General features: G+C 43.4%; 1 protein-coding gene across 1 annotated transcript in view; it reads left to right on the forward strand.

Moving 5' to 3' along the window:
• Positions 1–14100, forward strand: part of LOC131065832 (uncharacterized) — a 187081-nt gene extending 172981 nt beyond the window's left edge. The window contains exon 14 of the mRNA XM_058000469.2: positions 13610–14100. Coding sequence (XP_057856452.2) covers positions 13610–13957 — 348 coding nt within the window. The 3' untranslated portion in view covers positions 13958–14100. The remainder of the gene's footprint in view (positions 1–13609) is intronic.
• The last annotated feature ends 2610 nt before the right edge of the window (positions 14101–16710 follow it).

A 16710-nucleotide genomic window follows, 5' to 3' on the forward strand; every position in this document is an offset into this window, starting at 1 on the left:
AATATATGACAGCCGAAGGGGTGCGACACAACCGTCGCGACTCCAACTACCTACCCGTCGGCTAACTAACTATCAATAATTAACATTACTAAACTATACACTTTTTCCCGATAACATCATCCCCCCCCCCAAAAAAAAAAGTCGTCTCCGACGACTAACAACAAAATGGAGACAATGTAATATAGATATACGACCAAGATAAAGTCAAGGAGGGGGCTGAGGAAGCGTCCCTGAAGTCGAAGGGTGAGATGCGGGTGTCTGGGCCGCCAGGTGGGCGCGGAGCTCATAGACCTGCTGGGTGCGTGCTGCCACATCCCGCTCTGCCACCAACACCTTCTCTAAGGCCGTCTTCACCATAAGCGCAGCCTCCGGTAGCTCCTTATCCTTGGTATCGACGGACTCTGTTATGCGAACCAACTGAGCCTGAGCAACATCTAACTCCTGCTGGACGAGACTCCGCGCACTCTGCTCCTCCGAAAGATGGGTGGCCAACGCAACCTTCTCTGCGCGGGCTGTCGCAAGCTGTGCTACCAACTCTGATCTCTCGGCTGCCCACGAGGCTTGTTGTCTGGCCATGTCCTGCTCTAACTCAACTCGAGCAGCCTCGCGAACCGCAGACTCATGCTGCGTCTGGCGTAAGGCATAGTAGGCCTCCCTGTAAACCTGCTCAATCTGCCGGACGAGAGTCGTCACCCTACTCTCCACGACGGGCTGAGGCACACTCCAAGCCTCCAACATCGCATCCGTCTGGATAACTGGCCACCCTCGTGCCTCAAAACATGAAGTGAAAGCTACGGGACAGCCGTCTCGCATAAACTGGAGGACTTGCTCCACAACCTGTTGCAGAGCTCGTGTCTGAGCCGCGGCCACCACTCGCCGACCCCTCGTCACCATATCTGCCAAGTAAACCTCAATATCCTCCCCATCCAGCCCCGATGTAGGTACAAGAAGCCCACGTGGTAACTCAAAAGTCTCCTCAACCACACCTGCTGCATCCTGTTGGGACAATGGTGTCTCCCCCGCCCCCTCAAGTGTAGCAGTCACCTGCTCTGGGCCAGTAGGAACACCCTCTCCAGTGACCTGTCCTTCTGCTGGTGCCTGCGTCTCCGTCGAGGAATCCTCCAGATCCACCACCTCAGTGGGAGGCTCTCGCCGAGGTGAGAGTACAGCTGCTCCTACGGGTGGCATCACTGTCATCTGGAATCTCCGGGTCAGCCAACTCCCCATAGCCGCCACCGATGGAGCTGCACTCAACACCTCCGACCCTCTCTCCCCTTTGGAAACATGTCCTGCGATGGGCTCCTCCAACAAGGAGGCAGCAACCGTCACCACTGCGTCGGATCCCACAACGTCCAGTCGCACCTGAGGCTCCGTCTCAACCATCTCCCCTGCCACGCCTCCCCGCGGTGGACCACACAACTCCGCCCTGCTGTCAGTACATGCCTCTGCGGGAGTCGGTCCTGCGGCTGGTGCACAAGCCTGCTGCGGTGGTATGGCGGAAGGTGATGCGGCCGGCTGCATGGGCCCGAGTGTAACGGGCGTGCGGCTCTGCCCAAATGCCGGAATCGAAGTACTGCCCGCCGACGACCCCACAAGTGTGCCAAGTGAGAGTGTGGGTGGTGCAAACAACACTCGCTCTCCGGCGGGCTCCATCCTCCCCTCGTCTGTGGCCCGACTGCTACTGTCATCTTCATCCTCCTCATCCTCCAAGTCCTCTCCACTGCTAGAAGTTTCTCGCCCACTATCAGGTTCTGCTGAGGTGGTCTCTAATATCCTTTTCCGCTTCGCGGAAGAGTGGCCAATGTCAAGGTGTCGCCAATGCATGATAGGAGGCTCACCCTCCGCCAAAGGTCCCTGTGGCCGTACCTCCAACTCAGCCTCTGGCACTGCTTCCCGCGTAGCCTCCAAGAACAGTCCAATGGCATATTGGGGCATGTAAAAGGTGCGCTGCTCCATCATCAAGAATGCGCACATCCGCTCTGATAACAAGGTAGCCCAATCATACACGACTCCGTTCATCAACCCGTTCATCAATACGATCTGTGGTAGAGCGATGTCTGATGCCCTACCCGACCCTGTCAACTTGCTTTTGATGACGTCCATAATGCATCGCCAATGACCCTCTGCGACAAAGGACCTACGCATCCCACGACCCTTCGTGGCGTCTACGATGCTCGCCAACTCTGCTAGGGTCAAGTCTCGGGACACTCGCGTAATCCAATGTTCCTTTTCCTCCCGTGTCATCTTCTTCGCCTTCAAGTCCACTTTCTTGCCATGTATGCCTGGGATGCCAAATACTCTCATGAAATCTACAGGTTTGAAGGATATGGAGATATCCTTCCCAAGGTACTCAAATGTGCTCGTCCGTGAGTGGCTATCAAAGGTATCAACCATATATCGCAATGCTCCCACGTACTCGCGAATGGCGAACACAGGCATCCGGATAGCCCATTCTACCCCTACTTTGCGAAGACTTGTCTTCACCAAATTATCATCCGACGTTTCTTGCCACCATTTCCGACATTCCACCCCATTCGATCCCTCAAAGGTGATATTCTGTGAAGTGAAGGTGTTCTTCCCTCGTGCAGTGGGCTGCTGTGGTGTCTTTTTCTTCTGCCTGGCTTCCATTGTGCCACCTGCTATTCGAACACCTGAAGGAAGAATACGTGCATCCGGCTTCCTATGGCTATCCTGCAACTGTTTTTTCCAATTTCTTTTTCCCGCAGACTCCATTGACCTGGTAACCACTTCTTGATTTTCCCTAGTCGGACGGAAGACACCTAACTACCTCCTCGTAGGTAGGCCGTACGGCGGTAATCACAACTACCTCCGGCTGGTAAGAACTGAGCACTAATCAAGAGGTATTCTCTAGCTTCCGACAACAAACTAAGACACCTTTCCAATTATGCAGTGCCCTACTCTGTGCGTAGTGCAGCGCCTCCAACTTCCCTTCGCTGCGTTATGTGCGGTGAACAAGGTTTACGTGCGGAGGATCTCGCGCACCCTTCCCCTTCGCTGCGTTCGTGCGGTGTGGGTTCCCCGTGCCCCCACAATGGTTAGCTGGGTGTGCGTTTAACACATGCCTTCGCCTTAGCACATATTCTTCCCTACGCTATTTAACGGCACCCACACCAACTGTAAGTCCACTATCGTGCGGTGTTTTTCTTTTAACGTGCGATGGAGGGTGCAGCGCGGTGGTTATTTCCTCCGCGTGCGGTGTTTGCTTGTTGTGCGGTGCGTTTTATTGACCGCACGGTGCTCGCATCAAGTTCAACTTCCTTCCTTGCACCGCACGGTAGCTTCCGCACCCTTCCTTTCCCCTCGGCTGCGTCCTCTTCTCCCTCCGCGATGTTTCCTTCGGCAGTGTTGGTTCGTTTTATTTCCTCCGTTTTGTTGTTGGGCAGCTTTATGTTCACGCGGGCCTTCGCGGCTTCCACCGCACGGTGGCTTCCACCGTCGGTGGCTTCCATCGCACGATGGGTTCCACCTTCGGTGGTGCCACCGCACGATGGGTTCCACCTTCGGTGGTGCCACCGCACGGTGGTATCCACTACGTGGCCACCGTACGGTGGTTTTTTCCTTCGTTTTTTTTTTTTTTTTTTTTTTTTTTTTTTTTTTTGTTTTATTTATATATATATATATATATTTTTTCCAATTTTTCTTTGATATATATATTTTTTTTCAAATTTTCGTATATATATATTTTTTTCAAATTAAATCTTTTTTTTTTTCATTTTCTTTCATTATCTGACTGCGACTGCACGCCTCCTGTCGGGCTGCTCCTACGCGCCTCCAGCCTCTGGTGATACACTTTCAGTTTTGACCCGTTGACGCCCTCTGGAATTTCCTGTCCGTCAAGGGTCGAGAGCTTGACCGATCCATTCGCTGCGACCTCTCGGATCCTGTAAGGACCTAGCCACTTCACTCTGAACTTGCCGGGCTTAATCTCGTTCCGTCCGTTATACTTTAGGACTAATTGGCCCGGCGTGAACCTCGCCCGCCGAATGTGTTGGTCATGCCAATATTTCCTGCGTTGCTGGGCCACGTCTGTCACCCATTGTGCCATCGACCGTCTTTCATCCAACTTATTTAGGGCGTATAGTCTCTCTCGAAGGCTTTCCATGTCGCCTAGCCTGTTGTCAATAGCGATTCTGAGACTTGGCACCATGAATTCCACTGGTACCACAGCCTCCTGACCGTACATCAATTGGAAAGGTGTCTGCCCGGTGGTTACTTTGTAAGTTGTTCGGTACGCCCAAAGTACCGACAGCAGACGCTCCTCCCAGTCTTCTTTTTCAACCCCACAGGACTTATAAATTACCGACACCATGATTTTGTTGGTCGCCTCAGCCTGACTGTTTGCCCTGGGATAGTACGGACTTGATAGGGAATGAAAAATTTTGAACTCGGTTGTCAGTAGTCGAATAATATGATTTACAAAGTGCCCCCCTCTATCACTTGTCAGTTGAATAGGTATTCCGTACCGGGTGATAATCTGTTCATAAATGAATTTTGCCGTACGAACGGCGGAGTTGTCTGCCAAAGCCCTCGCTTCGACCCATTTGGTCAAATATTCTGTCGCCACGACAATGTATCTACATCGTCGGGCGCGACTCGGTTTCAATGGACCAACGAAGTCTAACCCCCATCTTTCGAACAACTCTTGAGCATGCGACGAATTAAGTGGCATGAAATCTCTCTTTAACGGTTGCCCAGCACGCTGACATGTATCACAACTTGTCACCCATTCTCTGGCGTCATTATGCAGTGTCGGCCACCACAAGCCAGCTAGTAGGACCTTCCTTGCTGTCGTATCCGGTCCCATGTGTCCTCCAGCGGCCCCTTCATGGGCTTCTCTCAATACTCTTGGGATTTCCTCTTCCAAGACACATCGTCGTAGGATCTGGTCAGGTCCCATTTTGTAGAGAAGGCCATTTATAAGTTGGAATGTTCGGCTTCTTAATACAAGTTTCCGTCTTTCGCCTGCTGACATTTCCTTAGGAAATTTTGACGTTGACAGGTATTCACCCACACTCGTGTACCAATGAGGAAGGATGGCAATGCGGAAAAGATGGGCTTCCGGAAAATCCTCGCTAACACCTTCTGTCGGTTCTCCAGACTTGATCCGTGATAGCTGGTCGGCTATGACATGGCTCCTGCCAGGTCTGACAATGATGTTGAACGTAAATTCTTGTAACAACAACAGCCATCGACTAATCCGCCCCTGGATGATTGGCTTGTTCACCAAATACATCAACTCCTGGTGATCCACATAAAATGTGAATGGTGTCGCCAATAGGTAATGTCGGAATTTTTGGACGGAGTATACCATGCCGAGGGCTTCTCTCTCCGTCGTGCTGTAGTTCCTCTCTGCGTCTGACAAGAGTCGACTTGCAAAATACACTGGGTGGTCCAGCCCGTGGCTGCCAACCTGTGCCAGGGTGGCCCCTATGGCGAAGTTGGATGCGTCGACATGTACATGGAACTCCTTGTCCCAGTCCGGGTATGTCAAGATTGGCGCACCCACCAACCTTGACTTTAACTCTTGAAAAGCCTCTTCTTGGGCCGTCCCCCAGACGTACGGCTCCCCCCTTCGTGTCAGCCTATCAAGTGGGTATGATACTTGGGCAAAGTTCTTAATAAACCGCCTATAATACCCGATGTGTCCAAGAAATGACTTGACGCTAGTGACATCGTCGGGCGCCTCCATCTCCACAATGACCCGTACTTTGTCAGGGTCCGTCTTCAGTCCAGCCTTGCAGACGATGTGCCCTAGTAACTTGCCCTGAGGCACCATGAATCTGCATTTCTTGGGATTTAGGGCGAGGCGGGCTCGTCGGCATCTCTCCATGCATTCGCCAAGTGCGGCCAGATGTGCCTCCTCCGTGCTGTAAATGGACCAATCATCCAAGAATGCTTTGAAGTTTCCTACGGACATTTTATCGAAAATATGGAGGATTATCCGTTGAAAGGTAGCTGGCGCGTTGCACAACCCGAATGGCATCCGCTGGTATGCATAGACGCCATCTTCTACGACAAAGGTGGTCTTCAATTTGTCCTCTTCTGCAATGGAAATTTGATTATATCCGGAAAATCCATCCATAAATGAATAGATTTCATGACCCGCGACTTCCTCGAGGATGGTGTCTGTGAATGGTATGGGAAATGGGTCTTTAATTGTGACAGCATTCAAACACCTGAAGTCTACACAGATTCTTATCTGATCGGCCTCCTTTTTCAAGGATATCACAATGGGTGATACCCATTCACTCGTCTGGACCTTGAAGATAATCCCTGATTCAAGCATGCGGTCAATTTCGTTATTTACCCTGGCCGCATAATTTTTGTTCATCCTGTATGGCCTCTTCCGTACGGGCATGGCTCCGGGAACCAGAGGGATCCGATGTACACAAAGTTCTTGTGGTACCCCCTTGAGGTCCTTATACGTCCAAGCGAACACATCTTTGTATTCTGTGAAGATTTTGAACGCCGCCGTCTTTAAGACCGGATTCCAGTCGTCGCCGACTAGAATGTTTTTCTGTTCTGAAGTTTCTCCAAGGTTTGTAACTTGAAGTGCGGATTCTTCGTACCTTATGGGCTTACTTTTGTCAAACTGGTGCGCTGGTGTGTCATCCATAGGGACATCCCCTTCCTTGTATTGTCCGTATTCTGGCGGAAACTCGTTCATGTCAGGTCCTTCAATCCCCAACATATTGCACCCGTACAATAATTCATAGTCTTCCATTTGCCAATGGAAGAGCCCTTTCAAAGAATCCGTCTCATCCTCAGAACAGGCTTGAATTCCTAAGATGCCTTCGTCATCTGGTTCCCTGCCATCTTTTCCTCCGTCGATATCGTTGTCTCCGTCGGACTCTGACTTTGACGCCAACTCTTCACTGACCAGTTGAGTTTTGAGGTCAATGGTATACCTTCTGCCAGCCTTTTCCATGGACAAGGTGTTCTTTTTCCAATTGTGGTTTGCTTTGGCCGCCACCAACCAGCCTCTGCCGAGGATGGCATCATACCCCTTCTTCTTCAATGGGATGACCACAAAATTCAAGACGAACGGCTGTGTTCCGATCGTCACTGGTTGCGCCATGAGTGTGCCAAGCGGCTTGATGCCGTGTTGGTCTGCTCCCAATAAATTAAAGGTGGACGGCCAGAGAGTAGGTTTACCCAATTTTTTCCATGTTTCCTCTGGCAAGACATTTACTCCCGACCCGCCGTCGACAATTGTGTCGATCAGGATGGTGCCCAATATACCCATTTCCACCACTGCTGGGTGTCTACCATTATTGATCGTAAGGGTTAATGGGTCTGCCGCTGTCTCGCCAAGGTTGTCCTTGCCATGTATTGGTTGGCCTACTGGGGTTATCATTGCGGATTGCAACAATGTCGCTCGCAAGTGCGGCATACTTTCCAGGAGGTCCTTCATTTTGACGGGTATCTCGACCTGTAACAGTTGGTTTATAATGTTTGTTTCTCCTTCAGAGCGAGAAGTACCCGCAAGCCCCTGTGCATCCTTGCTCGTTGACATCTCCTTCTCCAATTCCGCTCGTGCCTCTAGTGCCTTTCGTTTTTCCGTGCAGGGATCTGGATAAGTGGCTGCTTTCGTCTTAGACCTTGTTATGGCGAGTACATCCTCCGTTTCTACATTCAACAGGTTCACGCCAGATTTGGGACAATTGCCATCATCATGGTCCCCCGGACTGCACCACTTGCAAAGTTTTTGTGGTGCTTCCTCCACTGTATAGTCTCTGGCGAAATGCCCCCAGTGATTGCAAGCTCGGCATTGTATCATCGGCCGCCCTTTAGCGTCGTATTGGATTCGGCTTCTATTATTCGTATTGTTATTATTACCTCTTCCTCGCCTGTTGTTTCGATAGCCGCCAGACGAGGCGTTGTTGCTCGCAGGCTGGGACGTGCCGGCTGACGCAGATGGTTCTGTAAAGAGAACCTGTTGGTTACGGGTCCTCATATTGTACGGACACTCCTTGGTAAGGTGTTCGGTAATCTGGCAAATATCACAAAATGCTTTTTTCGGACAAGACCCCTTGGTGTGTCCGTCGGTACGGCAGTCCGTGCACCATAACTCCCCTTCGTCGCCCTTGCTTGTGCTTCCTTTGGTTGCCTTTATCTCTCTCATCATTCGCTCCATATCTTTCTGGAGAGCCCGTACCTTCCGATTAGAGTCGTCATCACTGCTATCACTTTTTTCAGAAGAGGAATCATCCTCCGACGAGGATTTATTTTTCTTCTTCTTGGACGTCTTCTGTTCACTTTCTAAATCCATTGCCCTGTTATAGGCGTCAGAATATGAAGAGGGAGGTACTATCTTCATTTTTCGTCTAAGGGATGTCTTTAGACCTTCCACGAACCACCGTTTTTTCAGTCCGTCTGCCGGCTGGTTCTCCATCTTTCCTAGCAGCTCTTTGAGCCGCCGGCTGTAGGTTCGAACAGTCTCGTCCTTTCTCTGTTTCGTGCCGTAGATTTCGGCTACGATCTCATTATCGTCTCTTAGGAGACGAAACTCTGCTTGAAATTCCTTTTTCAAGTCTGGCCATGTGCCAATTTTAGCCTTATCCGTATCCGAAAACCAGTCGATGGCTACGCCCCTCAGGGTTGCAGGAAACTGTGTTACCCACTCGTCCTCATTGGTAACACCATTCGCTCCCCAAATTGTTTCACAAGTGCGACAGTGGCGGACAGGGTCTTCTTTCCCATCCCCATGGAACTTTGGAAGTTTTTGTTTTTGTGCCATGCCTTGTCTTTTTACTACTGGTGGCTGTTGTCCTACTCCGGATGGGTCAAATCTTATAAGGGGTGCTTGACCGCCGTGCCCCGGTGTCCCTCCGACACTCCTGGCAGCCCCGGTGTCTTCTCCCTCTCCTGTCTCCTCCCCACTCCTTGGAGTTTTCCTAGCCTCTGGTGTGTGTGGCAAGTCCCTCAAATCCCTCAACTGAGTTTTGGTACACTCTATCCTACGGCGGGTTTCCGCAAGTAACTCCTCCCAACTCCGTGGGTGGCCGCTGGCCTCACCGTCCCCTTCGGAGCGTTCCTCCTCTCTTCGCTTATACCTCTGTCGCCTTTCCGCTTGCTGTTCAAGGATCAAGGCACGTTGGGCTACTGCACGTTCATCTATATATTGTGGCTTATTTTTGTCCTTATTCAGTGTATTGGGCATTAATTCCCAGACAGCTTTCTATATACTTAATGACATAAAAAGTAGAACACTTTTATTCATTCATAATGTGGAAGACAAGTTTATGCCAACAATATGACATAATCATTACAATAAGTGTTCTTTATTCCGCCCCGTATGGCTCACGGTTCAAATGCCCCTGACCTGGCGCCATCTCGTTCTACTTCCCGTTCCTCGTACTGCTGCAAAATTTGTTGGCGTCGCTCTTCCTGGGCAATCTCCTCCAGGCGAGCTTGTTGTGCCAACGATGCTTGTGCTAGCAATCGGGGGAGATGGTTCATCAACCGATTTACCTCCGGACTCACTTCGAACGCTGTCCACACGGCACTTGGTGGGACTTCCGCCTCCGCCGCCTCTCGTCGTACGTAGGTCTGAATGGCTACTTGGAGTAGAATTGAAAATTCTCTCGTCGCGGTGTCTTCTCCTACGTAGAGTTCGGTTTGGGCATCGTCGACCTCCGGGTTCACCTCACCAACGGGTAGGCCCATTGTGTCTGTGCGCCATCCGTGTCTCCTGTTCCCGAGTTCGTGTCGGCAACGGCGCCAAATGTTTACCTCACTGGGTAAACAGGAAGAATACAGAAATCGAACAGTAATGCACAATGCCAATACAAAAGAAGTACCAGAATAAGCTTGCCATTAATGTCAAAGGATGTTCATATTATAATCTGTCGTCAATGTTACATGTCCTCCAACACCCGGAGGTGGTACAATATATGACAGCCGAAGGGGTGCGACACAACCGTCGCGACTCCAACTACCTACCTGTCGGCTAACTAACTATCAATAATTAACATTACTAAACTATACACTTTTTCCCGATAACACTGATCAATGCCACCGATTATTTATAAAGTGATAATAAGATTGAACTCATGCTAATAATAAACCACTAATCAGGTGCACCAATAATCGATCGAATGAAGGAAGACACAATCATCAGCCATTACAAACATCAGTCCCCTTGAACCAAAGCAGTAAATCCATATCAAATCATGAACGAGTCTTGATTCCATCTATCAAAGAATCATTAACAAACATAAGATTATGCATAACTAAGTAATGTAACATATCGATAATGAAAGGATAAGTGTGAAGGAAGAGATATTTGAAAAACCAAACAAGGTGACTATTCAATTTGCAAGCTATAAGAAGCCAATCAGAATCATTCATTTAGGCATTGTAGAAGTTTGTATCTTATTTTATAATCCAGATTGGATCGCTCTTAGTGAGCAAATGCCGTAGGCACTATATCGGGTGCACAAGCTAAATCATTCCATATCAGAGACAGCCCCTAACATTGCAATCATTCAAATTATACCATCAGGAAAAGCAACCCGATCACTATCCAGTGACATCGAAACCATTATCTGCTTATATCATCAACAAATCAGACAGAGCAGCCCAACACAAGGAGCAGTGAAGATAAGTGATTGCATACATTAAAGAATCATTCAGAGACAACAGCCTCTTGCCTGAAGATATTACATAATTGCATGATTTGAAGGATTAGAAGCAGACATAGCATTTGATATTAGCATTATCAGTGGAAGAAGTTCATTGCATAATTCACATTGATATATCAGGAAGAGCACATATCTCTATATTATTGCAGATTGGAATATCCTAACTTTGCATTATCCCCTAGGATCATATCAGATACAGCATTATTTTGTTATCCAATCTTTATCCTTCATCAATATAGGTGAAAGGGAAAGGTTATCAGCATATTGTTGCACCAAGTGCAATATATACATCTATAAGGTCAAATCACTTAGCATATATCTAATTGTATAATGATAATCGAAGATAGCAGTTGTATTGATATCAGTCATTATTCTTGAAATAACATTATCATTGTTTATATTCTTTCCATTATATAAGTTTTAGTGGTATCATACATTGCAATTCATAGCAAGAACAGAGAGTTCAAGGTAATTGTGCCAATATTCCAAGATATCCTAAAAGGGGACATTTCAAGTGGTATTAGAGCATTGCATTTTGTGGTTATATTGCATTGTTCCTAAAAAGGGACATTACAACAACTAGGCCCTATTAGATACCAATGTACAATGATCACCTTGAAAACTAATCCAAGAAAGGATGAATAGAGAAGTTCTAGGTGATGCCCCATCAAAAATGTGAGAAGGATAAAACCCCTTGCAGGTAAAAGCTTCCTTCCAGAATGGAGAAAAAAGAGAGACCATGTAGTCTCCCCTCAGTTAGTAGTTTTCTGCGCCAATGGCAGATGCTTCATCTAGAATGTTAAAGGCAGTCCATATGATTGCTGATTTCTGTGTGATCCACTAGGCAATTTTCATTGAGGAAGAGAACAAGGAAATCATTGAACTGAATGGAGCTGAAGCTGAGAACACTCTCCATAGCTTGTCCAACAGCTGATCAGACAGTTAATACTGGTAACATTTCTTGTAAACACACTACTTTTAATTTAAAGTTTTCTATTCACACCAGCCAGTCCATTGAGGTTTTCTTTACTCCAGATCTTATTGGAAATCCAGCAACTCTTATCATTGCATCTCCTCTCCATGACCAAAGTCCAATGTGACAACCTCTGCTCCTACTGAGCACACTGTTTCAAACTTTATTAGAAACTCTCTCTGGTAGATATCTCTCCATTAGCTTCAAAAACTTACACTTCTGAACAATGTTTCAAAAATCCCCAAGCTGCAAGTCCTCAATGATATGATTCCTCCATACACATCACTCTTGCCAATATAAATGATTCTTAAATCATTTCAAATTTTCTGGCCCCCAAAACTGTTGAAATGCCAACCAGCAATAATGCATCACCACTCTCACCAATATTGTACAGGAAATCATAGATAATCAGTTGGTAAGTATATAATGCCTAAACAAATGAGATAAATCCTCTTGATGTTGAAGCAATGTTATCAAAGTATGCTTAACGGTGCAGAAGCAATTGAATAACTTTTAACGAGTTACATAGCAAAAGGGAACTTTTCAGAGGCTGCCCATCACATCCTCAAAGAACATCCAACGCAAAGAATTTCTATCCAGCAGAATATGCTATCCTTGGAATGCTGCTTCTAGAGGTCTTGCTGATGGAATGGAAACTGGCTAAATATATAACACTGAAGGAACATAAGTCCAACACCAACAAATGGCCACCGGTTTCTATGTTCACATGTCGTTTGTTGGGACTGTTCATAGTTTCTTGTTTTAAATATGCTTTTATAGTATCTTAGTTTCTCTCTTATATCTTGGTAAATAGTTCTCTTATGGTCGGTTCATTGTTTTTGTACTGTATACTGGTTGCTCCTAAGTAAATCTTCCATATTTTTACCAAGGATTTAGTTTTGGACTTTTAGTTAATATTCTTCTTTATCAAAAAGAACTCTCCCAGTTTACATTCATCATGACATGCACCTCAAATATAAATGTTCCTGAAAAATGTAATTTACTTTGTGTTCCCTGGGGACATGTCCCTAGGGTTCGGGTGATATCTGCAATGTCCTGGATGTCGTAGGGACATGGAGAGACATCCTCCTTTTTCCAGGACTGAACAGCCTGCTCCATTTGGTGCATAAAACTGAAAAAAGGTATACCTTCTAAGGAAAAAGTTGCTAAAGACTGCAAACCTCAAAATGGGAGGATTATCTGTAAATGCAGTACATTGAATTTACATTTTGAAATTTCAGCTGCTTTTAGTTAGTTTTAATTATTTTTTATCGCCATCCCCAAATTGTGGGAATTTTTTTTCTGTCCTTGAAACCTTGTTCTGTCCTTGAAACCTTGTCCCCACATCCGTGAAGCTCAGAGAAACACTGGTATTTTTCAACAGAATGTATACAGTTTCAAGTTGAATTTGTTAGAACAGAGATTAAAAAATATTAGATTCTCAAAGATTGAACCTTGATCTATTCTAAAGAGAATTTATTTATTTGTGTACTTGAGTTGTTGAAATTAAATTTGTGTGGAAGTTGTTTCAAGCACTGTATGTTAATTTTAGCATTGGATAGTAAGTTTGCATCTGCTAAAATGTCCTGTTATTTAGTTCTGCTGAAAATGTGTCGGTTCAAGTTTTCACCATATATGCGATGGTTTTTTCTTTTGGTAGACAAATAATTATATTCAAAGGCGTTTTCTAATTATAGTTTGCCAACTATTTTAGCTTTATTCACATCTTATTCCATATTATATATATATATAGTGAGTACTATTTGAAAGGCTATTTGCAATTTTATTTTAGTTTTCCTGTATATTTTTTATTTGTCGAAAACTTGGAAGCGTCTTAACTGTTGATCTCAGTTAAATGCCTATGTGTTTTCATACGAACTTTTGCTGTTGTATTAGATGAAACAAGAAGCAAGTCTTCCGTTGCAATTAAGATGAAGGTTGACCTGACATTTCATTTGATTAATTGCAGATGATCATGGAAGCAATCGCTGCATCCCTTCAGGATCTTGAAACTAGAGAAGTTTCTCAGGAAGAAAGCACCAAAGACGAAGAGAAGAAAACTTGTCAGACAGCATCAGAAACTTCTGGGGACGCTTCTAAAGGTTCTGACAATGAAGGCTTGCACACCACCTCTTCTGAAGTGACGATATTGCCAAGTGTAGACAGTTCCCAGATACAATCTGATCCGCCTGGAACGATTAAAATTGAAACAGAAGAAAAGTGCACTAATTTGTCTGATTCAAAAAACCCATCAATGAGCGTGTTGGATGGTTTAAATCATCGTTGGGTTAGTTTCTTCCGCAAAAACCAACAATAGCCACTGTAAATAATTGATGTTCTATAATTGCAATCTCTCAACAAAGACGTAACCTTGGAAATTTGAGTGTATTGTTGTATATTAACCATTGATAGTAGGCTGTTATCATGTATTAACGTCAATCTGATCCATTTTCCCTTTCATTGATTCCATTGTGATTTTAGAGCTTGTGAATCATGTTCAATTGCAGTAGATGTATTTGTTTTCTGATTGAAGAAGTGGCTGGAAAGTATGCGGGATATAAACCACATTCTGTGATACAAATGTAACATTGTCAATTTCAGAATGAAGCGATATTGTATAGCACCGTTTGGTATATTGGATTTATTTATAATTCTCAATATTACCGTGATGATTTTTAATTAAAATCTGCAAGTACAGTTGTTTTGAGAAAGCAACCGTATGCCTTATCTGCCGGTGAAATTTTAAGCATACAGCTTAAGCCAACCTCAAAATATCTATCATTTCATTTTTATATTATACTATGTCTCTTTCAGAAACATTTAATATGAGATTTTTGAGATTATTTCCAAAGGTTCTATCTTTGAGAACATATAATCATGTCAATTAGAAAGGTGCCCCAGTGGGCTTTAAGCCCGGAAATGCACCCTGTGGGAACCTTACAAAAGAGGAGGTAGTTTTGTGCTCCAACAGATTAAAACACAAATTACGTGACATAGTGAAAGTGGCATAGGGGGCACACAAAATAACACAATCGCTGACATCAGCAGATAAATATAGGAGGGCTTGAGTGTTTATTAATTAGGCGGAGAAGTATTCTAGTCAGACAGGATAAAAACCTTATCAATAATAAAAACAAAAAGGAAAATAAATTTTATTTTTTCATTATTTTTTATTTTATTTTATAAAAGAAATTTAATTACATTTTATAAATGTAAATTGTTTTTTGTTTTAAAAATAGAAAAATAAAAAATATAAATGCAATATTGTTTTTTATTTTAAAAACAAATTGTAAATATTTTTTATAATATAAATACTATAAACTATGCAGAAAAAATTCAATTTAAACTGAGCAAGGAAAGAAACTATGGTAATATCATTTATTCCTATTGTGAGAAGAGTTTGGCCATTGGAAAGAGGAGGCATTAGTAATCTGATAACTTTTCTAAGTGGGTGACAATATGTTGGGTATTACAAATAGAGGCGACCATAATCATGACTATGCATTTATTTTATAACATTTAAGTATATTTTTTTTTGTAGTCATAAATTAAATAATTTCACATGTTTGTGATTCAGGTTTTTAGTTGGAATGCGTTATTTGAAAGAAATTCAACTATTTCTTTTTTCATTTTGTCACGTGAACATAAACCCTTGAAGAAATAGGTTTTTTCTTTTTGTAATTTGCTCAAGAGGCTTTCATTTGAACAAAAATGACATTTCTACGTTCCTTCATTTTCTTGTAGAAAGCCCACACAAGAAGACTTGCAATCATCACTTCATTTCCTTCTTTCCAAATTTCAAATCAAAAATAATTGTCACTATTTTTTTAGAAATGATAGAAGCAAATTTTTATCCTTCCTATATAATAAGCCCTTTGTTTTGTTTTGTTGTAATGAAACCTTGTAGAAATACGTGGACTACCGATAGACATGGGATGTTTTCACTATCTTTTTTACCTTGAAGATATTCTTTTTGAAGAACAATTATAATTTCTTTAATGATGTAAATTTATTTTTCACCTAGATTTTTTTTTCCCAGGTTTCTTCTTAGATTTCTTTTGTATTGGAAAGGTATATCATAAAAGTACCATGTTCATTCAAATTGTACAATCCACTCCCTATTGAAAAATTTCATATCCAATGAACAATCATAAATGTTCATTATGTTTTAGTGCACAATTTCTATTAGATTTTGAATTGTAGTTCGATTCATTGTTGTATATAGCATAAGGGTAGAGTATAAAAGCTACATATATATAAATAAATCATAATAAAGATTAATTAAATTTTAGTAGCTACAATGTCTAAGCATTGCTTGAATAGATTGATTGTTTTGGGCACCTTTCTCATTATGTCCTTATGTTAAAATGTTTTCTTTAATTATAAGAATTTAATACTTTCTTTAGGGCACTTGATGGGGGAATTATTTATGAAGCTTTTTTAGGGTTTTCAATTCTATCTTCTACCAAAGCTATTTTCTTTGTCATTCTTCATTTCCCTAGTACAAGAGTTATACATAAAACATTTTTGTTTGTATCATAATTACTTTAAAAATTAACATAGATCATTAAAAAAATGTAGTAGTTCATTCTAGTGAAGCAAATACATCAATATGAGCTTTTGAGACATTAATCAAAATGAACACCTTTTTTTTTAATTTTGTTTCTTATTTTGAAACTTGATACCTCTCGACATCTTTTACATAATTTTAAAAAAATATATAGGTATGCTAATTGATTAAAAATTAGAATAAAATACCTTTTTTTATTTTCAATTATTTAATAAACATGGTCAAAGGTGCATTTTAAATGCTACATGGAAATAACACTTGCCTACTATGCATGTTATCTTGTTTTATCTCATTAGCAATGTAAACATTGGTAGGACCCCAAGGACATCTTTTCAACTGACATCTTTTCAACTGGGGCAATCCAAGATCAATTTTGAAGATGAGGTCTACTTATTTTGAAAGCTAGAAGTTTGTTGACATTATGAGTTGATGATATCAGATATAATTTATTCATGGTTTTCTAATGGTTGGGATTCATGAAATATATTTATCAATTTTGT

This window comes from Cryptomeria japonica, chromosome 6, assembly GCF_030272615.1.
Source record: "Cryptomeria japonica chromosome 6, Sugi_1.0, whole genome shotgun sequence".
NCBI classification, from domain to species: Eukaryota; Viridiplantae; Streptophyta; class Pinopsida; order Cupressales; family Cupressaceae; genus Cryptomeria; species Cryptomeria japonica.